This window comes from Mustelus asterias, chromosome 5 (genome assembly GCF_964213995.1).
Source record: "Mustelus asterias chromosome 5, sMusAst1.hap1.1, whole genome shotgun sequence".
Taxonomy (NCBI): domain Eukaryota; kingdom Metazoa; phylum Chordata; class Chondrichthyes; order Carcharhiniformes; family Triakidae; genus Mustelus; species Mustelus asterias.
This window is the reverse complement of record NC_135805.1, coordinates 34,750,277-34,776,852: the sequence shown is the minus strand read 5'-3', so window position 1 is coordinate 34,776,852 and position 26,576 is coordinate 34,750,277. Positions and strand designations below refer to the sequence as shown.

At 45.1% G+C, this 26,576-nt stretch overlaps 1 protein-coding gene across 1 annotated transcript in view; it reads right to left on the bottom strand.

The window, feature by feature from the left end:
- The window catches only part of LOC144493963 (autophagy protein 5-like), a 61,025-nt gene that overhangs the window by 13,868 nt on the left and 20,581 nt on the right, over window positions 1–26,576 (bottom strand). The window contains exons 5-7 of the mRNA XM_078213538.1: window positions 13,383–13,532; window positions 12,916–13,071; window positions 919–1,036 (exon numbers count right to left, since the gene is read on the bottom strand). Coding sequence (XP_078069664.1) covers window positions 919–1,036; window positions 12,916–13,071; window positions 13,383–13,532 — 424 coding nt within the window. The remainder of the gene's footprint in view (window positions 1–918; window positions 1,037–12,915; window positions 13,072–13,382; window positions 13,533–26,576) is intronic.

The following is a 26,576-nucleotide window of genomic DNA, read 5'->3' as shown; positions in this document are numbered from 1 at the left end:
AGACAAATGTGAGGTGATGCATTTTGGTAGATTAAACCAGAGCAGGACTTACTCAGTTAATGGTAGGGCATTGGGGAGACTTACAGAACAAAGAGATCTAGGGGTACATGTTCATAGCTCCTTGAAAGTGGAGTCACAGGTGGACAGAGAGGTGAAGAAGGCATTCGGCATGCTTGGTTTCATTGGTCAGAACATTGAAAACAGGAATTGGGGCGTCTTGCTGAAGTTGTACAAGACCACACTTCAAATACTGTGTTCAGTTCTTGTCACCCTATTATAGAAAGGATATTATTAAACTAGAAAGAGTGCAGAATAGATTTACTAGGATGCTACCGGGACTTGATGGTTTGAGTTATAAGGAGAGACTGGATAGACTGGGACTTTTTTCTCTGGAGCGTAGGAGGCTGAGGGGTGATCTTATAGAGGTCTATAAAATAATGAGGGGCAGAGATCAGCTAGATAGTCAATATCTTTTCCCAAAGGTAGGGGAGTCTAAAACTAGAGGGCATAGGTTTAAGGTGAGAGGGGAGAGATACAAAAGTGTCCAGAGGGGAGAGATACAAAAGTGTCCAGAGGGGCAATTTTTTCACAGAGGGTGGAGAGTGTCTGGAACAAGCTGCCAGAGGTAGTAGTAGAGGGGGGTACAATTTTGTCTTTTAAAAAGCATTTAGACAGTTACATGGGTAAGATGGGTATAGAGGGATATGGGCCAAATGCGGGCAATTGGGATTAGCTTAGGGGTTTAAAAAAGGGCAGCATGGACAAGTTGGACCGAAGGGCCTATCTGCTGATCAACGTTCATAGCCCAATAATTTAAAATTTATATTATGCAAAACAATAATTACAAAATTTCAAATATAATTACAGAACACAATACAAAACTGTGGTTATATGGCTAACGGAGGATCAGAATTCTACCTTCAGGAGTTACAGCAGTGGGAAACATTTCTTTCAACAAGTCACCAAGATTATGTGGCTGTCCTTCTGCACTGACTGGACGAAACAGCTTCTGAATAAACGGTCGCTCATTTAGCGGCTGAAAAGCAGAGAATAAAATTGGTTTCAAATTCAGCACTCAAACATTTACCTTGTTAGAATATAACCTTATAATATTGTTTGCAATCATCGGGTTTCAACACAACCCAAAATCATACAGTATTAAAATTACAGCTCGTCTTAGTGAAATATGCATTGCAATAAAATTGCATTGCACCTTAGAAACAATCGTTAACTGTGTGTTTAACATTAGTGAATGAGTAATGTCAGAGACTTTCAGTGCAGTGTTGCTATTCCAATAGTATGGATTAAGTACTGTACAATACAGTGCAGCTCTGGAGAATACGTTATGCAACTGTGCAGTATGAAAGGAAGCAGAGCACAAGACACCTATAATCATGCTTCATTGTCTATTCCCCTCTCCCCATTTTTCCATCTAATCAGATAAATCTGTTTTTGAAGTTTTAAACAGCTCGGAATACTTGAGCTTCTGTACCCTCACCAACTGTGCTAGCACATGAAGAACCACTTGCATAAGCTATTGGCTGTCAGGTTTTCATGGTTCTCCAAGTCACTGATTTCATGAGAGATATGAAGACATTTGACTAAAAGGTTTGAAGAGACAATAAATACATTACGAAAACCTAAATCAAAGTTGATGTTGCGAACTACCAACCAGCCAGCGTCTCGCTCAACTTCACTGTGGCTGCATGTTTTTTCATCAAAAAGCTAAGCCATTGTTCATTTAATGCATGTCTCAGGTGAAGGAAGAGTACTTTCACCATCTCCTCTGAAACAGGCTTCATCTTCTTGATCATGTATATACAGTTAGAATAATTTGAAAGGAATTATGACCTCTCCAGCTGCCTTGGACAAACTTCATCCCTAAACTAATACAGCTAAAAAAGATAATCTGATTACTTGCCTTCTGTGGAAACTTGCTGTGCATAAATCAGCTGCCATATTTGCTTATAACACAATGAGTATTCATTGACAATGATTAGCTTTGAGGTGTTCTGACTAGTGAAAGGTGTTATGTAACTTCAAATTATATCTTGTTTCCTGTCTTCTCACTCCTCTCAAACAACCTAAAGTAGTATACATATAATGAATTACTTGGAAATGCAGTCATCATTATAAGGCTGACATAACACCAAGTTCACCAATTTGAAAAGGTGCAGGCTGATCACAGACTGCCAGAAAGTGCTTCGTGGTGGGAAGAAAACACTATCACAGTTTGAGTATAACACAGTTTGAGTATAACACAGCGACGGTGAAACATAATTGGGGAAAAAAAAAATCTTCACATTTATGCTATTAATTCAGTCTGATACTTATCCTTCAAAATAACAATTATTTAATATAAAACATGGACGAAAAATAGTCAATCACAGAATCTTTACAGTGCAGGAGGCCGCCATTCAGTCCATCGAGTCTGCACTGGCTCACTGAAAGAGCATTCTACCTAATTCCCTGCCTTATGCCCGTAACCTTTCCCATTACTTCATTTCAGATAGCAATCCAATTCCTTTTGAATACCTCTATCGAACCTGCCTCCACCACTTGTTCCAGACTCTAACCGTCCTCTGGGTGAAAACATTTCTCTTCACATTACTTCTACTCCTTTTGCCCATTATTTGGAATCTGTGCCTTTTTACTTCCCAAGAGGGGGCAGGTTCACACCACTTATCCTGTGAATGCAAATATTTACCTAATAAATGTCTTAAAAGTAATGAAAGCCGTAAAACATTACTTCATTTGGAACAGAAAATTTACCACATGCCCAAAACGTGTATGTTGAGACATCTTTGCCTTTATCACTCATCTTTTACGATTCCAAGTACACTGATTTTACAGTACACCTAAAAATTAAAGTGCTTCTCATGCATCAGACAATGAAATACATAATACAGCAAAAATCTAAAGACACCAGAAATCTGAAACAAAACGAGAAAATGATGCCAACATCAAAGCCAGTCCACACTGGCCACGGTGAGAGGGTGGGGAACAGATGAGATAAAGTTTCAGGTTTGGACCATTTGTCTGCTCTCTCCACCAACCTCTTCAATGATTTAAGCATTCTCAATTATAAGTACAGTCTATTTTGCCAATCCGAAGTCTTCCAAATCAAATTGCATACAATCATGTAGATTAAATCTAATAACAACTTGTATTCACATAGCACCTGTAACAAAATAAAACATCTCAAGGTGCTTCACAGGAGGCATGATAGAGAAAAAAATGACACTGAGCCACACAGGAGTATGGGGTAGAAGTTTTAAGGAGTCTCTTAAAGAAAAAAAGCAGTAGATCTGCAGAGGTTTAGGGATGGAATTCCAGAGCTTAGGGTATAGGCAACTGAAGGTACGACCAACAGCACGGCAATTAAAGTGAGGAATCCTCAAGGAGTGGGAATTAGAGCAGCATAGATATATGATGATTGCGGGGTTGCAGGGGATTACAGAGATAGAAAGGCAATGGAAGGGTTTGAAAGTAAAAGGATGCGGTTGTGCTGAGATGGTGGCAGGTAACGTGTTGCAGGATGGTGTCATGAGCACTTGTGTCGAAGGCTGTGTCTTGTTATGGAGCTGGAAGTGACCAATCCAAGCAATGGCACGGATATGTGATCAGAAACGCAGCTCGAGGTCAGAATGATAAGAAGTCCCACTCAGTCTCAGACAGTTGCCAGGGAGAGAGACAGCGCAAGTAACAGGGACTGGAGACAATGGGTTTCAGTTTGCTCAATATTTAGGTTGGAGAATATTTCTGCTCATCCAACAGACAAGTAGTCTGTCACTTTAGAGACAGTGGAGGGGTTGAGAGAGGCGCTGAGGTCCAGAGGGTGCTGTCAGCACACAATGGAAACTAATGCTGCAGCTTATGATGTTGTTGCCGAGGAGTAGCATGTAGATGAGAAATAGGAAAGGGCCCAAAAACAGGTACTTAGGAGAATGCCACTGACTCGGCACAACATCGTGGGCTGAAGGGCCTGTTCTGTGCTGTACTGTACTGTTCTATGTTCTATAACGCCACAGGAGTAGCAAGAGCAGCCATTGCACATGATTCTCTGGCTAAGATTACATACACAAGATTGGAATCAGGTGAGTTATGACGTAAAGAGGCAAGATAAATTCAACATTTCATCAGTGAAATGCAGTTACTGGATTTGAGTGTGTAAGTTTATCACCAAGCCAGAAGGGATTGTTTCTATCAATGCTTCTTGTCAATGCTTCGTTTGCTGTTCTCAAGAGTTAGGCTCAGGGAGGGGGCTGAGATCTAAATTGGAAATTAACCATGTGTCCTGTTGTGCAATGGCCCTGTCAGAAAGTGCATGCTGATGTCACAGAATCTCAGACTTGTTACACTGCAGAAGGAATCCATTTGGCCCATTGTGCCTGCTCTCTGTTTGAGCAATTTACATAATGCCACTCTCCCACTTCTCCCCATAACCCCACGCATTCCTCCTTTTTAGTGAAGCAATCGAGTTCTGTTTTTGATGCCTCAACTAAACCTGCCTTCACCATATTTAGTCCAACCAGTTCATGCCAGTGTTATGGCAGATGAAGTCAGTTTATGGTGGAGCTATTTTGTTGAATATCCATCAGTATTCACTGTCTGAGTTCAAACAAAGAGCCAAGAGTCCAATGTAACCACAAATGCCAAGGGTCTTGACTGAGGAAATGATATGAAAGAAGTGGAGTCATATGGACGTGAAACATTAACTCCGTTACTCTCTCCACAGATGCTGCCAGACATGCTGTGACTTTCCAGCATTTTTCTGTTTTTATTTCTGGAATGAATAAAAATTCTGTCCAACTGGAACAAGGGCAGGGCCCCTGCGACTGAAGAAGGGAAACAATTGGTGATCTAAAACATGCCTACTTTAAAAAAAAAAATTTTAGCCACATCACATTGAAATTCAAAATGTACTGAAACAAAATTTTTAAGAGACAATTAAATTTTGTGGAAGTTCCTCCAAGCTACTGTCACTGTTTCTTTCCCTGTAGAAAAATTCATGCCCATATGAGAATTAGAATATTAGCTCTTAAAGAGCAGATTCAGATTGCAGTCTTAGAGTTAACAAAATCTGTACAAATAATTTAACAAAAATTGTTCCAACATTTTAATAACCGAGTTGATGGTGGTAAGTTTACATTGCTGGAGGCACTCTTGGTATATCCTAAAGAAAGGGGACACACTTTTACTTGAAACATTTCAATTAGATATGGTCAACTGTTTGCTCAGCCTATTCTTTTCACACTTTAATTTTGTAAAAGGCTATCGGTAACGATCTTCCAAAAACAATGCAGGTCTTGGCTTGCCCTACATTTTCTATCCCAACTGCCAATCAGTCACACTTCAGTGTAACCTATGTGCCAGACAAGCAGCATTGAAGATGATTAATCAGTCATCCCTGCAAATGTAGGTGCATGGTCTTAACACCTGTAACCAAATGCCTTCTGTTTTTGGGAGGTTGGGGAATTGAAAAGAGCAAATAAAACTGAATTACAGTGCATGATAACAGTGGTACACCTATAGGATTACCAGAAAAACTGAGTCACTGGCAGGATGTGAAGGATTTGCAAGATTAGCTGTAAAGTTTAGAAGGTGAGAGTGTATAGGTTGTAATTAAATTACAACGTTTTAATACATTTTTAATTAGAACCATCAATAATTAACTCTTTCAATATAAAAGGAATGTTAATCCCACTGCTATATTTCAATTCTTTGCGCTGTAAATAGATAAATATTTTTAGAGTGCTGGAAACTGAATATCCAAGGGTACTCGATATTTAGGAAGGGCAGACAGAAAGGTAGAGGAGCTGGAGCGGTGCTGTTAGTTAAGGATGAAATTCCGTGCAATAGTGAGAAGATATTGGCTCAGAAATTCTAGATGTAGAATAAGTCTTGGTGGAACTAAGAAGCAACAAAGGGCATCAAACATTAGTGGGAGTTGTTGATAGGTCTTCAAACAGTAGTGGTAAGGTAGGAGATGGCATTAAACAGGAAATTAGAGATGCATGTAATGAGGATGCTACAGTAATAATGAGTGACAGTAATCTACGTATGGATTGGGCAAACTAAATTAGTGGATGAATTCCTGGTGTGTATGAGATTTGTTTTTAGACGAGTATGTCGAGGCATCAACTAGGGAACATGCTATCGTAGATTTAGTATTATGCAACGAGCAGGGGCTAATTAATAATCTTAAAGGCAAATCACTGTGGATGTTGGAATCTGAAACAAAATGCTGGAAAAGATTCAGCAGATCTGACAGCATCTGTGGAGAGAGAATAGAGCCCACATTTCAATTTTGGATGACCCTTTGTCAGAGCTATTCTCTCTCCACAAATGCTATCAGACCTACTGAATTTTTCCAGCATTTTCTGTTTTTGTAATTAATAATCTTGTTGTGTGGGGTCCTTGAGGGCAGTGGTTCTCAAACTTTTATATGTCATGGCACACCTCTATCCTATAGAAATATTTTCTCTGAACTTCCCTCTAGCAAAATACTTTTGGGGGGGGCGATTTTCAGCCTGCGTTGGCCATTCGAGAGAATGGTGATGCAGGCGGAAAATCCTGAGAGAATCGGGAAACAAGAGTTTCCATGTTTTACTATGCATGTGTAGATACTGAAAATCTGATTTCCACCATAATAATACCGAGCACTGATAGCTTTAGCTCGAGCTATCGTAAAACCTGGGCCACTGAGTTGGAAAAATGTAAACAATACAATATAAATATAAACTGTACGAAAAGAACCTTGTGTTCCTTAAAAACCACCGTTCATAAATAATTTATCCAGTTCATACAAGATTTATTATTTTGAAATGGTCATCTCTCCAGAGATGCTGCCTGATTATGAGTTTTTCCAGCATTTTTCTTTCGTCAGATTTCCGTATCTGCATACTTTGCTTTTGTATTAATACTTTGAGTACTGTTACTTCAGGTAGCAAAATGAAGTATGAGGAAAAAAAGTATCATAAAGTATCATCATAGCGTGCTATCCATATACATCATACCATACATAGTTTGCAAAGAGTTGCCACGCTCCGGCACCTTCTTGAAACATGGATGTGGTCAATCCACAATGAGAGCAGCAACACATCCCCATTCCCTCTCCACTCCCTGTGTTGTAGGGACTGGCTGCGAGTATGTTAGGGTCTTGTGTCGAGGTCAGCTTTGTGAATTAAAATAACACAACTAACAGCAGGAAAAAAATAAGTTTTAAAAATAAAGACAGCAATTTGCACAATGGATTGCTGCTCTACATTAACGTATCAATAGAAAGACAGAGATTGTAAACCTGTCAGAGACTCAGCGGGTGGAGTGTGAATGCAACTCACTCATGATGATTTGGAGTTCATGCCAAAATATGGAGAGGCAGAAAGAGATGAGAGAGAGAGAGAGAAATCTATGATTTCTATGAAATTCAGTAAGTGGGCAAACACATGGCTGATTCAGTATAATGTGGATGAATATGAAGTCAATCACTACAGCCAGAGAAACAGAATGGCAGAGCATTATCCAAATGATGGCAGATTGGGAAATGTTGACCTACAAAGGGACCAGGATGTCCAAGTACACTAGTCACTGAAAGCAAACTTGCAGATATAGCAAGCAATTATGAAGGCAAATGGCATGTTTGCCTTCATTGAAAGGATTTCGGTACAAGAACAGGGATGTCTTATTGCAGCTTTACAGAGCCTTGATGAGACCACACCTGGAGTATTACGTGCAGTTTCGATCTTCTTATCTAAGAAAGGATACACTTGCCATTGAGGGAGTGCAAGGGAGGTTCACTAAACTGATTTCTGGAACGTCAGAATTGTCATACGAGGAGAGATTGGGTGAACTGGGCCTGTATTCACTGGAATTTAGAAGAATGAGATGGGATCTAACTGAAATGTATAAAATTCTGGTTAACTGACTGAATGCAGGGATGTTGTTTCCTCTGGTTGGTGGGTCTGGATGTGGAGATGCCGGCGTTGGACTGGGGTAAACACAGTAAGAAGTTTCACAACACCAGGTTGAAGTCCAACAGGTTTATTTGGTAGCAAAAGCCACACAAGCTTTTGGAGCTCCAAGCCCCTTCTTCAGGTGAGTGGGAATTCTGTTCACAAACAGGGCATACAAAGACAGAGACTCAATTTACATGAATAATGGTTGGATTGCGAATACTTACAGCTAATCAAGTCTTTAAGAAACAAAACAATGTGAGTGGAGAGAGCATCAAGACAGGCTAAAAAGATGTGTATTGTCTCCAGACAAGACAGCCAGTGAAACTCGGCAGGTCCAGGCAACTGTGGGGGTTACAGACAGTGTGACATGAACCCAATATCCCGGTTGAGGCCGTCCTCGTGTGTGCGGAACTTGGCTATCAGTTTCTGCTCAGCGACTCTGCGCCGTCGTGTGTCGCGAAGGCTGCCTTGGAGAACGCTTACCCGAATATCAGAGGCCGAGTGCCCGTGACTGCTGAAGTGCTCCCCAACAGGAAGAGAACAGTCTTGCCTGGTGATTGTCGAGCGGTGTTCATTCATCTGTTGTCGCAGCGTCTGCATAGTTTCTCCAATGTACCATGCCTCGGGACATCCTTTCCTGCAGCGTATCAGGTAGGCAACGTTGGCCGAGTTGCAAGAGTATGTACCGTGTACCTGGTGGATGGTGTTCTCACGTGAGATGATGGCATCTGTGTCGATGATCCGGCACGTCTTGCAGAGGTTGCTGTGGCAGGGTTGTGTGGTGTCGTGGTCACTGTTCTCCTGAAGGCTGGGTAGTTTGCTGCGGACAATGGTCTGTTTGAGGTTGTGCGGTTGTTTGAAGGCAAGAAGTGGGGGTGTGGGGATAGCCTTGGCGAGATGTTCGTCTTCATCAATGACATGTTGAAGGCTCCGGAGGAGATGCCGTAGCTTCTCCGCTCCGGGGAAGTACTGGACGACGAAGGGTACTCTGTCCACTGTGTCCCGTGTTTGTCTTCTGAGGAGGTCGGTGCGGTTTTTCGCTGTGACGCATTGGAACTGTTGATCAACGAGTCGAGCGCTATATCCTGTTCTTATGAGGGCATCTTTCAGCGTCTGGAGGTGTCTGTTGCGATCCTCCTCATCCGAGCAGATCCTGTGTATACGGAGGGCTTGTCCGTAGGGGATGGCTTCTTTAACGTGTTTAGGGTGGAAGCTGGAGAAGTGGAGCATCGTGAGGTTATCCGTGGGCTTGCTTGGTGGGTCTGGAGCAAGGCATCACAGTCTCAGGATATGAAGTAGGCCATTTAGAGATGAAGAGAAACTTCTTCACTCAAAGGATGGTGAACCTGTGGAATTCTCTACCACAGAAGGCTGCGGAGGTCAAGTCACTGAACATATTCAAGAAGGAAATAGTTTTATAGACGCCAAAGGCATCAATGGGTATGGGGAGTGCGCGAGAGTGTGGTGTTGAGTTAGAACATCAGCCATGATTATATTGAACGGCAGAGCAACCCAGAAGGACAGAATGGTTTACTCCTGCTCCTATTTTCTGTTTCTACGGGTGCATTAGTAACAGTTTTGAGGTCGGCTGCTGTCTCAACAAAAGAGTTAAATAACATGGAGAACATTTCTATACAACCCTTTAATTTTGTTGGTTTTGTGAGAATCGTCAATTTTATAATATTCCCATATAATCATAAAATTGTACCTTTTGTGAATTTAATTCAGAGAATGCAAGCTTTATACTTTATAGATCAAATGAAAACAACTATATAGTTAAGTGCAAAACACAACGGATCTTGTTCACTTATTTAAGTTGTGAAACAACAGGCTTAAGAGAACCTGTGGCATCCCGCAATATTGAAGGGTCTTATTGTTCAGGAAATATCAGGTTGAAGGAAGCAGTCAACCAGGGCTCTTACTCCTGATTACCATGCAGAGATCTATCATGGAAAGTGAACCAGGAAAATCATAGAAACCCTACAGTGTAGGAAGAGGCCATTTGGCCCATCGAGTCTGCACCGACCACAATCCCACCCAGGCCCTATCCCCATATCCCTGCATATTTTACCCGCTAATCCCTCTAATCTACACATCCCAGGACACTAAGGGGCAATTTTAGCATGGCCAATCAACCTAACCCGCACATCTTTGGACTGTGGGAGGAAACCGGAGCACCCGGAGGAAACCCACACAGACACAAGGAGAATGTGCAAACTCCACACAGACAGTGACCCAAGCTGGGAATCGAACCCAGGTCCCTGGAGCTGTGAAGCAGCAGTGCTAACCACTGTGCAACCGTGCCCTTAAAGAACAAAGAACAGTACAGCACAGGAAACAGGCCCTTCGGCCCTCCAAGCATGTGCCGCTCATTGGTCCAACTAACCATTCGTTTGTATCCCTCCATTCCCAGACTGCTCATGTGACTATCCAGGTAAGTCTTAAACGATGACAGCATGTCTGCCTCCACCACCCTACTTGGCAGCGCATTCCAGGCCCCCACCACTCTCTGTGTAAAATACGTCCCTCTGATATCTGAGTTATACCTCGCCCTTCTCACCTTGAGCCCGTGACCCCTCGTGATCGTCACCTCCGACCTGGGAAAAAGCTTCCCACTGTTCACCCTATCTATACCCTTCATAATTTTGTACACCTCTATTAGGTCTCCCCTCATTCTCCGTCTTTCCAGGGAGAAGCAGCCCAGTTTACCCAATCTCTCCTCATCGCTAAGAGCCTCCATACCAGGCAACATCCTGGTAAACCTTCTCTGCACTCTCTAAAGCCTCCACGTCCTTCTGTTAGTGCGGCGACCAGAACTGGACGCAGTACTCCAAATGTGGCCTAACCAGCGTTCTATACAGCTACAACATCAGACTCCAGCTTTTATACTCTATACCCCGTCCTATAAAGGCAAGCATACCATATGTCTTCTTCACCACCTTGTCCACCTGTGCTGCCACCTTCAAGGATTTGTGGACTTCACACCTAGGTCCCTCTGTGTTTCTATACTCTTGATGGCTCTGCCATTTATTGTATAACCCCCCGCTACATTAGTTCTTCCAAAATGCATCACTTCGCATTTATCTGGATTAAATTCCATCTGCCATTTCTCCGCCCAATTTTCCAGCCTATCCATATCCTGCTGTATTGTCCGACAATGTTCATCGCTATCCGCAAGTCCAGCCATCTTAGTGTCATCCGCAAACTTGCTGATAACACCGGTTACACCTTCTTCCAAATCATTTATATATATCACAAATAGCAGAGGTCCCAGTACAGAGCCCTACAGAACACCACTGGTCACAGAACTCCAGCCGGAAAAAGACCCTTCGACTGTTACCCTCTGTCTCCTGTGGCCAAGCCAGTTTTCTACCCATCTAGCCTCCTCTCCTTGTATCCCATGAGCCTTAACCTTCTTAACCAACCTGCCATGAGGGACTTTGTCAAATGCCTTACTGAAATCCATATAGACGACATCCATGGCCCTTCCTTCGTCAACCGCTTTTGTCACTCCCTCAAAAAACTCCACCAAATTTGTAAGGCACGACCTCCCTCTTACAAAACCATGTTGTCTGTCACTAACGAGATTGTTCTGTTCTAAATGCGCATATATCCTGTCTCTAAGAATCCTCTCCAACAACTTCCCTACCACGGACGTCAAGCTCACTGGCCTATAATTATCCGGGTTATCCCTGCTACCCTTCTTAAATAATGGTACCACATTCGCTATCCTCCAATCCTCAGGGACCTCACCTGTGTCCAATGAAGAGACAAAGATTTCCGTCAGAGGCCCAGAAATTACATCTCTTGTCTCCCTGAGCAGTCTAGGATAGATGTCATCAGGCCCTGGGGCTTTGTCAGTTTTAATGTTACCTAAAAAACCTAACACTTCCTCCCTTGTAATGGAGATTCTCTCTAACGGGTCAACACCTCCCTCTGAGACACTCCCAGTCAACAAGTCCCTCTCCTTTGTGAATACCGATGCAAAGTATTCATTTAGGATCTCCCCTATTTCCTTGGGTTCTAAGCATAATTCCCCTCCTTTGTCCCTGAGAGGTCCGACTTTTTCCCTGACAACTCTTTTGTTCCTAACATATGAATAAAATGCCTTAGGATTCTCCTTAATCCTATCTGCCAAGAACATTTTGTGACCTCTTTTTGCCCTTCTAACTCCCCGTTTGAGTTCTTTCCTACTCTCTCTGTATTCCTCCAGAGTTCCATCTGTTTTCAGTTGCCTGGACTTAACGTACGCCTCTCTTTTCTTTCTGATCAGTTCCTCAATTTCCCTGGTTATCCACGGCTCTCGAATCCTACCTTTCCTATCCTTCCTTTTTACAGGCACATGCCTGTCCTGCAGCCTTATCAACTGTTCCTTAAAAGACTCCCACATGTCAGACGTGGACTTACCCCCAAACAGCCTCTCCCAATCAACGGCCACCAATTCCTGCCTAATCCGGCTATAGTTAGCCTTCCCCCAATTTAGCACCAGATAAGCATCAGATAAGGCCAGAATTAGATCCTTCACCTGGTTTATGCTACGATCTTCATACAGACTGATAATTTAACAAGATCTGAATTCACAACTTAAAGGAATCATAGGACAAGATTTCAAGCTTTGAGACTTTTGATGTAACAAACTATAATCAACATCAACTAAACATCACTTAGTTAAAACTCCATACAGAAAAGATAACCCTGATTAGTGTCTTAACGCCACAACGCTGATAACCCCATGCTGCATATATTGTTAAAGCACACTCTCCGTAGTCTTTACAGAACACAGACTCAGCTTCCAATGGGTTCACTTTCCTCCATTTTGCCAAGTCATAATGACCAGTGACCCAAGGTCCTTTCCCTCAGTCTTCTGAGAAATATTGAACAGAGAATTCCAGCAGCACGGTTCACTCTAATCATTCCTTCCCCAGTCATACCAGGATGTATCTACCAGCATCCATACATTTCCAAGGGTTCCATTGCTTTGACCAGGGAATGTCTTCTGACTCGCATTCAGTCTGCTAGTAACAGCCAAGACTCTTTCCTCCTGCTGGACATAGCAGTTACTCGTCTTTCGCCACGACTTTCTCTCCTTTCCTAAGACTGCGAGACAGTAGGTCTGCAATAGCAAACACATCCCCAGTGCTCAGTTGTTCAATAGCACCTAACTTAGGTCTCAGTCTCTGTGATAAACAAATTAACCTGTGTTGAATGCTCCCTCCTCCCACATTGTCTATACATTTAAGACCTGGCTGGCTGTAGAGATTTGCATTCTAATCAGTATTCTGTAATTTGATTTCTGTGTCTGTTTGCACTGTTTGAGAACAGATATCCACACCATCTGACGAAGGAGCTGTGCTCCGAAAGCTTATGGTATTTGCTACCAAATAAACCTGTTGGACTTTAACCTGGTGTTGTGAGACTTCTTACTGTGTATAAACAAATCATACAGGTTCTCATGAGGTAGAACTTGTCGCAGGTTATATGATCCTCTTCATTGTCCCATTTTATCTTGAATTGAAGAAAGTTTAAAATATAATCATCATGTAAAACCTTGCATTTGTAACATTGCCACTGAAGCTGAAAAAAACAGAAGAACGGTCATTTAGACAACACGTGACAAGATTAGTCATTATGGTAATGCATGGCAGAATTGATTGATGCCTTCAGAGGTGACAGGGAGAAAACTGAGGAGCAAAGTTATTTAGTTACTGCTGACTTCTTTTAAAAAATATGGTTTTTCGAGGGGCGGGCGAGGGGGGGAGAGGGGCGAGGGGGGGAGAGGGGCGAGGGGGGGAGAGGGGCGAGGGGGGGAGAGGGGCGAGGGGGGGAGAGGGGCGAGGGGGGGAGAGGGGCGAGGGGGGGAGAGGGGCGAGGGGGGGAGAGGGGCGAGGGGGGAGAGGGGCGAGGGGGGAGAGGGGCGAGGGGGGGAGAGGGGCGAGGGGGGGAGAGGGGCGAGGGGGGGAGAGGGGCGAGGGGGGGAGAGGGGCGAGGGGGGGAGAGGGGCGAGGGGGGGAGAGGGGCGAGGGGGGGAGAGGGGCGAGGGGGGGAGAGGGGCGAGGGGGGGAGAGGGGCGAGGGGGGGAGAGGGGCGAGGGGGGGAGAGGGGCGAGGGGGGGAGAGGGGCGAGGGGGGGAGAGGGGCGAGGGGGGGAGAGGGGCGAGGGGGGGAGAGGGGCGAGGGGGGGAGAGGGGCGAGGGGGGGAGAGGGGCGAGGGGGGGAGAGGGGCGAGGGGGGGAGAGGGGCGAGGGGGGGAGAGGGGCGAGGGGGGGAGAGGGGCGAGGGGGGGAGAGGGGCGAGGGGGGGAGAGGGGCGAGGGGGGGAGAGGGGCGAGGGGGGGAGAGGGGCGAGGGGGGGAGAGGGGCGAGGGGGGGAGAGGGGCGAGGGGGGGAGAGGGGCGAGGGGGGGAGAGGGGCGAGGGGGGGAGAGGGGCGAGGGGGGGAGAGGGGCGAGGGGGGGAGAGGGGCGAGGGGGGGAGAGGGGCGAGGGGGGGAGAGGGGCGAGGGGGGGAGAGGGGCGAGGGGGGGAGAGGGGCGAGGGGGGGAGAGGGGCGAGGGGGGGAGAGGGGCGAGGGGGGGAGAGGGGCGAGGGGGGGAGAGGGGCGAGGGGGGGAGAGGGGCGAGGGGGGGAGAGGGGCGAGGGGGGGAGAGGGGCGAGGGGGGGAGAGGGGCGAGGGGGGGAGAGGGGCGAGGGGGGGAGAGGGGCGAGGGGGGGAGAGGGGCGAGGGGGGGAGAGGGGCGAGGGGGGGAGAGGGGCGAGGGGGGGAGAGGGGCGAGGGGGGGAGAGGGGCGAGGGGGGGAGAGGGGCGAGGGGGGGAGAGGGGCGAGGGGGGGAGAGGGGCGAGGGGGGGAGAGGGGCGAGGGGGGGAGAGGGGCGAGGGGGGGAGAGGGGCGAGGGGGGGAGAGGGGCGAGGGGGGGAGAGGGGCAGAGGGGCGAGGGGGGCAGAGGGGCGAGGGGGGCAGAGGGGCGAGGGGGGCAGAGGGGCGAGGGGGGGAGAGGGGCGAGGGGGGGAGAGGGGCGAGGGGGGGAGAGGGGCGAGGGGGGGAGAGGGGCGAGGGGGGGAGAGGGGCGAGGGGGGGAGAGGGGCGAGGGGGGGAGAGGGGCGAGGGGGGGAGAGGGGCGAGGGGGGGAGAGGGGCGAGGGGGGGAGAGGGGCGAGGGGGGGAGAGGGGCGAGGGGGGGAGAGGGGCGAGGGGGGGAGAGGGGCGAGGGGGGGAGAGGGGCGAGGGGGGGAGAGGGGCGAGGGGGGGAGAGGGGCGAGGGGGGGAGAGGGGCGAGGGGGGGAGAGGGGCGAGGGGGGGAGAGGGGCGAGGGGGGGAGAGGGGCGAGGGGGGGAGAGGGGCGAGGGAAGGAGAGGGGGCGAGGGAGGGAGAGGGGCGAGGGAGGGAGAGGGGCGAGGGAGGGAGAGGGGCGAGGGAGGGAGAGGGGCGAGGGAGGGAGAGGGGCGAGGGAGGGAGAGGGGCGAGGGAGGGAGAGGGGCGAGGGAGGGAGAGGGGCGAGGGAGGGAGAGGGGCGAGGGAGGGGGAGAGGCGTGGGAGGGGGAGAGGCGAGGGAGGGGGAGAGGCGAGGGAGGGGGAGAGGCGAGGGAGGGGGAGAGGCGAGGGAGGGGGAGAGGCGAGGGAGGGGGAGAGGCGAGGGAGGGAGGGAGGCGAGAGAGGGAGAGAGGCGAGGGAGGGAGAGAAAAGAGACGGGGGTGGGGGAGGAAGGGAGAAAAAGAACTTTTGTTCTCAGAACAAACAAAACCTTTTGCTGGGTCCTACCTGAGTAGAAGTTTTACAATTAGAAGGTATCCAAACAGCAGATTCAGAAGACTCACTCTGATTGATTACTTATTGTAAATAAAAGGGATGGAAGATATTGCCCATCAGTGATAGTCTCTCTTTTCACAGATCTACTAATTATCTGATCGTAAATTTCTCAACGAGATCTCAATGGACAGAAATGTAAAAAGAATTGATGATGATTCTGTCACTAAATCAGAATGTACATGATATTGTAAAAGGCAGATGCTTTTGATTGGTTGGATCCATTTTTTACAGAAGATTGCAGATAGATTTGGCTAACAAATCCATGTCACTCAAGTTAGTTTTAGACCTTACAAGCTAGACAACTGACTCATTAGCTGAGGCTCAAGTTTATCTGAATCAGCTGATGTATCATGTCTGTATTTATCAAATCTTTTGTTTCAGATCTATTTTTAAAATAACTGAGGCTCCGGCAGTTTAGCCATTTCCTGTTACATAACACCCCAAATCTCATACTGCACATTGTGCAGATGCAGACAATTCAGTATTAATCATCTTAAGTTCTAGATATTTCATTACTACTTTTATTCGTTTACAGTCTGTCTTGTAAACTGAAAAACACTGCTATTAATTGAGCCTTAGGAACTTCACAACATGCATTTACATAGTCCTTTAGAATAGACAAATAACTAAAGAAACCTCAGGGGCCCAAAGAAAAACAGATACTAAATTAAATGAGCAGAAATTAGGAAGGTGACAAGAAGAGATGAGATGTATTTTAGTGAAGATCTTGAAAGACGATAACACATAGACAACAGAAGGCTCAGTAGGTAATGCCTGGGTGTGGGCCTTAGATATTGAAGACATGGCCATGAGAATCAGGGACAGGTGGTGGGTGGGGCAATGAAGAGCTAAGTCAGTTGGACATGAGATCCATTGGACTTGAGGGCATTGTATCGGAGGAATACCTGGACTGGGAGACCGTGAAGATTTTTCTAGGGATGAAAACACTGAATGCGGAAGGGAAGGAAAGGTTAAAGAAATGAACAGCTGCAGAGGTATTGTGGAAAAAGGAGCGTCAAAGGGAAGGTCATTGGGAATTTGGAATACAGTGGTAAATGACGCGGGAAGAGTTTGCTCACACCCCCTCCCCCAATTACAAAGAAGCAAATTCATTTTCAGGAGGAACATAAACAAAATGCTGAATCAAATCAAATAGCACTGATATCCTTCAGTATTTGTTTGATTGTCAGTATTTGTTGGAAGGCATCCTAAAGGCAAGCGCAACAAAAGGTCCTTGGAACGAATGTCGCACTTATGAAAAAAACATGTTAAAATTTTATGCATTATGTACCAGTTATCTAAAAATAAAATGTTTTACAAACAAAGCAGTAAGCTTAAGTACAGGGTGAGAAAGGACCAGCCTAAGCCCATCATGGACTTACTTAACTTATTTAATTGCGTGAGAAAAGTAAATAGCCACAAGCACAATTCTTCAAGAAAGCTGAAATGACTCCCTGATTCTTAAAGGGAAATCAACAAAAGCAACAGGATATTCCAATCTGGGATCACGAGTTAAAATTTTCAATCCTGACTGTGCAGGCCGGTTAGTCAGCACCTGTGCAGAAAAAAGGTGAGTTAATGTTTTGAACGCTGATTGCTCTGTCAAAAGTTCAACAATTTCTGCATGTGTTTCAGATTTCCAGCATCTGCAGTATTCTGCTTTATACTTCAATTCTGATTGGCTGTGTGCCACAAGTATGATGGCTGTGATTCCAACATGCAGTGGTATGTTTACATGAATCCTTGTTCCCATGTAATTTACCTTCCATAGTCTGACAATTTTGGACAGCAGTATAAAATTATAACGTGAACATTACATCAATTTATACTCAATGCAAATAGTTGAACTTGCAGCTGTGAAACTTAGGCCCAGGGTTTGCCTAAGATGCAAAGCTTACCACTCCATCGTGGTGAAAGTCCAAGAAATGGCTGGAAATTCTGAGTCCCGCCCCCAAACATGGCATGTTCCATTTCCATGGGGGCAGGAGCATAGTTTGGCCAGGATTTGCACACGTGAGGTTTACAGAGCCAACTGGCCACTTAAATCACGAGCTGCTTCCACACCAGGTCAGGAGTGTGAAACTCAAAATGTGCAAATTAGACCAGATAAAAGGATAGTCTGAATTTGATGGATTCATTTGGATAGTATATCATTGGAGAGGTAAGGTGTTCCTTTGTATCTAATCTTGGGGCACCTTTGGGGCAAGGCACCCTTTGATATTGTTAAATTGGGATGATTTATCCTGTCATACTGATGAGTCAGACTAATTTATAATGGGAAACAAGGAATTGGCAGAGAAACTGAAACAAATATTTTGTACCTGTCTTCACGGAGGATAGAAATATCTTAAAAGTCAGTACCAACGCTGCCAAGAAGTTACTGTGAAAATCCCCTAGTCTCCAAACTCCGGCGCCTGTTTGGGCACACTGAGGGAAAATTTAGCATGGCCAATGCACCTAACCAGCACATCTTAAACTGGAGCATCCGGAGGAAACCCACGCAGGCACAGGGAGAATGTGCAAACTCCACACAGACAGCAATCCAAGCCGGGAATTGAACTTGGATCCCTGGAGCTGTGAGGCAGCAGTGCTAACCACTGTGCCACCCCATGCCCCATTTCTTCCCTGAAATACGAGAGAATCAAGTAACTAATGAAAAGGAGGAACTAAAAGAAATTAGTATTAGTAGAAAGTAGTCTGCAAGAAATTGAAGGGACTGAAAGTTGGTAAATCCCCTGGACCTGATGATCTACATCTCAAAGTGTTGAAAGAAGTGGATGTGTTGGTTGCCATCTTCCAAAATACTATAGATTCTAGAATGGTCTCTGCAGAGTGGAAGGGGGTGAGACAAAATTGGCAACTACAGACCTGTTAGTCTGACAGTAGGGAAAATATTAGAATCTCTTATAAAGTATGTGTTACCTGGACACTTAGAAAATCATGGTAGGACTGTGCAGAGTTGAAATGGATTTATGAAAGAGAAATCATATTTGACAAGTTTTTTGAGGATATAGCTAGCAGAATAGATACAGGAGAGCCAGTGGAAGTGATGTATTTGGATTTTCAGAAGGCGTTCAATAAGGTCCCACATAGGGCATTACGAAGCAAAATTGGAGTGCATGGATTGGGAATAATATACTAGCATGGATTGGGATGTGGTTGCCGGACAGAAAATAAAAAGTAGGATTGAGGGTTATAGGTAAGCCTATATATAAGCCTAGGTAGGTAGGGACATGACCGGCACAACTTGTGGGCCGAAGGGCCTGTTTGTGCTGTATTTTTTCTATGTTCTACGTTCTAAATGGGCCATTCTCAGGTTGGTAGGCTGTGACTCATGGGCTAATGCAAGGATCAGTGTTTGGGCCCAAGCTATTTCCGATCTATATCAAAGATTTGGATGTGGGAACCAAATGGAATACTTCCAAATTTACCGATGACATAAACTAGGTGGGGATTTGAGTTGTGAGGAGGATGCAAAGAGGCTTCAAGGAATTTTAGACAGGCTGAGTGGGCAAGAACATGGCAGATAGAATGTAATTTGGGACAATGCGCAGTTATCCAACATTGGTAAGAGAATCAGAAATGCAGAGTATTTCTTAAATGGTGAGAGATTGGGACCTGCTGATGTCCGAAAGGACCTGGTTAAGTCACTGGAAGATAACATGCAGGTGCAGAAAACAATGCAAAGCAAATAGTATGTACAGAGGATTTGAGTACAGGAGTAGTCTTGCTCCAACTGTATAGAGTTTTGGTGAGACTGCGTGTGGAGTATTTTGTATAGTTTGGTCTCCTTATCCAAGGAAAAATATATTTGTCATAGAGGGAATGCAATAATGGTTCACAATGAGATGCCAGGATTGTCGTAAGAGATTGAGGAAACTGGGCCTATATTCCTGACAGTTTAAAAGAATGAGAGGTAATCTCATTGAAGAATACAAAATTCTAATAGGGCTCAACAGGATAAGACATTTCTCCTAGCTGGGGGTTCTAGAACCAGGGGTAACACAGTCTCAGAATAAGAGGTAGACCATTTAGGATTGAGATGAGGTGGAATTTCTTCACTCAGAGGATAGTCAGTCTTTGGAATTCTCTACACCATAGGGGTGTGGAGGCTCAGTCATTGAGTATGTCCAAGACAGAGAATAGCTATTAAAGATATCAAGAAGTATAGGGATAGTGTGTAGGACTGGGCATTGAGGTAAAAGATTGACTATGCTCTAGTTGAGTGACAGAGCGGGCTTGAGGGCTGAAGGGCCTACTTTTGCTTGTATTTCCTATATCCCGATGTATTCATCCAGAAGTTCATTACACACCCCATCTTGTTAATGAGATACTCAGCCAGTTCTTTTTAAATTTCACAGCATAATTGATGACATTTTGTTGCATAGATCTACTTTAAGGAGAGGTGGATTGGAGTTTTGTTACTATTGCATTCATGCTCTCTAATTCAGTAATCACAGTTGAAGTTAAATTGCCAGTCTTGTATTTCTTTCAGCATTGGAAAACCAGAGTCATGTCACCTCTCAGGACTCTGCTGTTAGTAGGTGCAAATCCAAACTTGATTACATTTATACTTTATGTAGAATCATTCTTACTTCAAAATCTTCTCTAATGCATCAACTTTCTTTCATGCATCACGCATCAAAAACTGCATCCTAAAGGGTGTTTGAGCAATTAGTGGGTAAATCACCCTGAATGCCTTACTAAATACATCAATGGCAATATGCACAAGTTAATTTAAAAATGTTGGTGCATTTTATAAACTTCTGTCAACTTCATATCCTGTAAGTTTTCACCTTATTTTTCAGGTTTCCTTGTGGTCGAGGAAGGGCAAGGGTGCTCCTTGCTTCAAGGCTCTTAAGGCAGCTTTGGGCCTCTTCTGCATGAGGTTACACAACCCCCATGACCTCATGCTCCTGATTTCTGTCAGCCGAACTGTCAATTTATTTGGGTGTTTGGGGGTGGAATGTGGGGTGGTTGGGAAAGAGTGTGTAGAGTGTTATTTAAATACAACCCTCCATGTCCTCGGCCTTGCTGGGTTTTCCCCACGCTCCCCCACAGCCTCCCCACTTCTTTAACACATGACTTTTTAATATACAAATGGAAACTTGAATGGGTTTTGCAATTCAACATCAGACAGTGATCTTTTAAACGCAATTAGTTTACAATCTCATGGACAAACCATGTCATCTCAGTCAGCATTACAGAGAAGGTGCTTTACTTGTATTCTAATTTTTCAATACTTCTCATAAAGCTAAGGGTATATATATTTAACTGTTATATAGATAATCAGGCCTAACCTCATGTTTACTTTGCTGTTATAAGGTCAATAATCTGAAACTTTAATGGTGGCACAGTGGTTGGCACTGCTGCATCACAGCGCCAAGGACCCGAGTTCGATTCCCGGCTCGAGTCACTGTCGCTGCGGAGTTTGTACATTCTCCCAGTGTCTGCGTGGGTTTCCTCCGGGTGCTCCGGTTTCCTCCCACAGTCCGAAAGCCGCGCTGGTTAGGTGCATTGGCCATGCTAAATTCTCCCTCAGTATACCCGAATAACTGCTGGAGTGTGGCGACCAGGAGATTTTCACAGTAACTTAATTGCAGTGTTAATGTCAGCCTACTTGTGGCACTAACAAATAAACTTTAAAACTTTTTTCTCATTCTACAGATTCTGCCTGAGCTCCTGCGCATTTCCAGTATCTTCTGTTTTTATATCACATGCTTAGCTTTGTCTGACTTTTACTTTGAAGGTAAGTTACAAATTACTGATGGTGTGCCATTTCCAACTCGGACTATGACTGCATAGGAACATACACCAATAACCAACAGTTCTCACATCTGGCCCAGTACCCACTATCCCAGCCACAACCATTGACATTTCCTGATATCTAAGACAAAATTTGTGATAGTCAGATTGTGCTAGCTCTAAAAAAGGATTTCCAGGTGAACACAGGTCAAATTGCTTATGCAAAAGTACATATTACACTGTTTCTATCTTTGGCTCTAGGTTTTACCGTTAATGTTCAACCATTTACATCAGGCCTTTTTAACAGATGAAATGCACCATCCAAAATCCTCAAAACACACGAAGAAGCAATTTAAATCCAATACATCACTTACACAGGAGTCCATGCACAGCTGGTATGCATGGATTTGAAACTGCACAAGAATACTGAACTGTCTTGGACTGAACTAAGAACAGTACAGTACAGGAACAGGCCCATCGGCCCACCAAGCCTGCGCTGACAGAATATGCCTTCTAAACTAAAGACCCGTTGCCTCTATACGGTCCATATCCTCTTTCCCTGCCGACTGAAATGCAGTATTACATTAAATATATTTTATATTTTTCTTGCTTCAAAGCAACGCTGTACTGTCTTCCCACATTTCTATGTTCTTGCAGTGAAGCCATTTTATTTCACTTTAGTTTTTTTTAAATAGTCAATTTTTCCTTCTGAGCTACAGGGCTGTTCATTTTGAAACAAAAACATTTTGCAAGCTTTTTCCCACTCTTATCTACCCGAAGTATGTACTTCTGCTGGGGTACAATGAATGCCAAGGCATCAACAGTTTTTTCAGCCGCTCTTTTTATCATGGGTACATCATGGCTGGGTTTATATACTGCTCTGACGCAAAGGATTCATTTCCTTGCTCACACCAAGCAGAGATCATCCAACATTTAGCAGTAGGACCATTCATTCATTTCCTTTTATTCGCTCCAAGAGGCCAGTTGTAAGTGCTTAACATACTTGAGGATAACACCGTCCATGCCACTAATTGCACAAAGCATCAAATTGAAAAAATACGCTCACAAATACGTTAGAACATAGAAAAGCTACAGCACAAACAGACCCTTTGGCCCACAAGTTGCGCCGAACATGTCCCTACCTAGTAGGCTTACCTATAACCCTCTATCTTACTAATTTCCATGAACTTATCCAAAAGTCTCTTAAAAGACCCGATCGAATCCGCCTCCACCACCACTACCGGCAGCCGATTCCTCGCACCCACCACCCTCTGAGTGAAAAACTTACCCCTAACATCTCCTCTGTACCTACTCCCCAGCACCCTAAACCTGTGACCTCGTGTGGCAACCATTTCAGCCCTGGGTAAAAGCCTCTGAGAATCCACTCTATCAATACTCTCAACATCTTATACGCCTCTATCAGGTCACCTCTCATCCTTTGCTTCTCCAAGGAGAAAAGACCTAGCTCTCTCAACCTATCCTCATAAGGCATGCCACCTAATCCAGGCAACATCCTTGTAAATCTCCTCTGCACCCTTTCTATGGCTTCCACATCCTTTCTGTAATGAGGCGACCAGAACTGGGCACAGTACTCCAGGTGGGGTCTGACCAGGGTCCTATACAGCTGCAGCATTATCTACCGATTTCTAAACTCAATTCCTCTATTGATGAAGGCCAGTATTCCATATGCCTTCTTAACCACAGCCTCTACCTGCGACGCTGCTTTGAGCGTCCTATGAACCCGGACCCCAAGATCCTTCTGATTTTCCACACCGCCAAGCGTCTTACCCTTAATATTATATTCTTTCATCCTATTCGACCTGCCAAAATGAATCACCACACACTTACCTAGGTTGAAGTCCATCTGCCACTTCTCCGCCCAGTCTTGTATCTTATCTATGTCTCGTTGCAACTGCTAACATCCCTCTACACTATCCACAACACCACCAACCTTTGTGTCATCAGCAAACTTGCCAACCCATCCTTCCACTTCCTCATCCAGGTCATTTATAAAAATCACAAAGAGCAAGGGTCCCAGAACAGATCCCTGGGGCACTCCACTGGTGACCGACCTCCATGCTGAAAAAGTCCCATCTACAACCACTCTTTGCCTTCTGTGGGCAAACCAGTTCTGAATCCACAAGGCAATGTCCCCTTGTATCCCATGCCCCTTCACTTTCTCAATAAGCCTTGCATGAGGCACCTTATCAAACGCCTTGCTGAAATCCATATAAACTACATCTACCGCTCTTCCCTCGTCTATGTGTCTAGTTACATCTTCAAAAAATTCAATTAGGCTCGTAAGGCATGATCTGCCTTGGACAAAGCCGTGCTGGCTATTTCTGATCATACTATTCCTCTCCAGATGTTCATAAATCCTGCCTCTCAGGATCTTCTCCATCAACTGAGGTTAGACTCACTGGTCTATAATTTCCCAGGCTATCTCTTCTCCCTTTCTTGAATAACGGAACCACATCAGCAATCCTCCAAACCTCCAGAACCTCTCCCGTCTCCATTGATGACACAAAGATCATCGCCAGAGGCTCAGCAATCTCTTCCCTCGCCTCCCACAGTAACCTGGGGAACATCCCATCCGGTCCCGGCGATTTATCTAACTTGATGCTTTTCAAAAACTCCAACACATCCTCTTTCCTAATGTCCATGTTGTTCCAGGTACTTCACTGGTGATCTTTTTGGCCTTTATGAGGACTGTAGTGCGATTCTTGCACTAGTTTTGAGCAAGTTCCATTTTTGGTAACTTTCAAGTTTCTGACTCAGAGGCAAGGAAAGTATCACTGGGCCATGGCTGACATCTTATTTCTGATACTATAAATGTGTATTAAGTTTTTTAAAAAAAATTATTAGTGTCACAAGTAGTTTTACATTAACACTGCAATGAAGTTATTGTGAAAATCCCCTAGTCGCCACACTCCGGCACCTGTTCGGGTACACAGAGAATTTAGCATAGCCAATGCACATAACCAATGTCCAATGTTTTTCAGTACTTTACTCAGAATATCTTTTACCAAAAATTGTACTTAAACAGGCCGCTAAGACTCTGGCACTGGCAAAGATGCTACATCTGCGCAGGTACATGAAGTGGTTCTCCATAGTTGTGACACAGATAAACACAGCTTTCATCTGGAAAATCACATAAACAAGTTTGTTACTTTGCAAGAGCAGGGAAGACACGTGGGAGTGGGTGTAATTTCTATTATCCCCATTATAAACTATTATCCTTGTAGGATTTATTTCTAATTTGGGGGATATTTCCTCCAGCTGCTTTACTCGTGTCATCAACATAATTATCGGGTAAGCAGCACCATAACAATAAGAGGTGTCCAAGCCAGCAAAACCTGATATTTTTTAGCGTGAGTGTTGTGTGTGATGCTATCTGCAAAAGCTCCAACAACTAAAGTGAGGGATGAATCTCACTTGAGAATGACTTAAGATAGTAGGCCCAACTACCTTCATCAATGACATTCCTTCTATCATAAGGTCAGAAATGGGGATGTTCCCTGATGATTGCACAATGTTCAGCACCATTTGCAATTCCTCAGATACTGAAGCGGTCCATGTCCATATGCAGAAAGACATGGACGATATTCAGGCTTCGGCTAACACAAGTGGCAAGTAACAGTCATGTCACACAAGTACCAGACAATGACCATCTCTAACAAGACAGAATTTAACAATTTCCCTGGACATTCAATGGCATTATCATCACAGAATACCCCATTATCAACATCCTGGGGGTTACCATTGACCAGAAACTGAACTGGATGAGCCATATAAATACTGTAGTTACAAGTGCAGGACAGAGGCTAGGAACCCTGCAGTTAGTAACTCACCCAGATTCCTAAATGTCTGTCTACCAACTACAAAGTACAAGTCAGGAGTGTGATGGAATACTCTCCCACTTGACTAGATGAGTGTAGCTCCAACAACACTCATAAAGCTTGACACCATCCAGGACAAAGCAGCCCAATTGATTGGTACCCCATCTACAAACATTCATTCCCTCCACCACAGGTGGACAGTAGGGGCAGCAGTGTGTACCATCTAAAGATGCACTGCAGGAACTCATCAAGGCACCTTAGACAACACCTTCCAAACCAATGACCACCGGCATAGAACATAGAACAGTACAGCACAGAACAGGCCCTTCGGCCCACGATGTTGTGCCGAGCTTTATCTGAAACCAAGATCAAGCTATCCCACTCCCTATCATCCTGGTGTGCTCCATGTGCCTATCCAATAACCGCTTAAATGTTCCTAAAGTGTCTGACTCCACTATCACTGCAGGCAGTCCATTCCACACCCCAACCACTCTCTGCGTAAAGAACCTACCTCTGATATCCTTCCTATATCTCCCACCATGAATCCTATAGTTATGCCCCCTTGCAATAGCTCCATCCACCCGAGGAAATAGTCTTTGAACGTTCACTCTATCTATCCCCTTCATCATTTTATAAACCTCTATTAAGTCTCCCCTCAGCCTCCTCCGCTCCAGAGACAACAGCCCTAGCTCCCTCAACCTTTCCTCATAAGACCTACCCTCCAAACCAGGCAGCATCCTGGTAAATCTCCTCTGCACTCTTTCCAGCGCTTCCACATCCTTCTTATAGTGAGGTGACCAGAACTGCACACAATGTTCCAAATGTGGTCTCACCAAGGTCCTGTACAGTTGTAGCATAACCCCACGGCTCTTAAACTCCAACCCCCGTTAATAAAAGCTAACACACTGTAGGCCTTCTTCACAGCTCTATCCACTTGAGTGGCAACCTTTAGAGATCTGTGGATATGGACCCCAAGATCTCACTGCGATTTTTTTTAGCATAGCATCTGGAAGGACAAGGGCAACTGACACAGGGGAAGACCACCAGCTGAAAGTTCCCTTCCAAGTCTCACACTCTCCTGACTTTGAAAACATATCACTGTTTCTTCATTACCACTGGGTAAAAATCCTGGAATTCCCTCCTTAACAGCACTGTGGGTGTACCTACACCTTAGAGACTGCGGTGGTTTAAGAAGATAGCTCACCATCACTTTTTCCAGAGCAATTAGGAATGG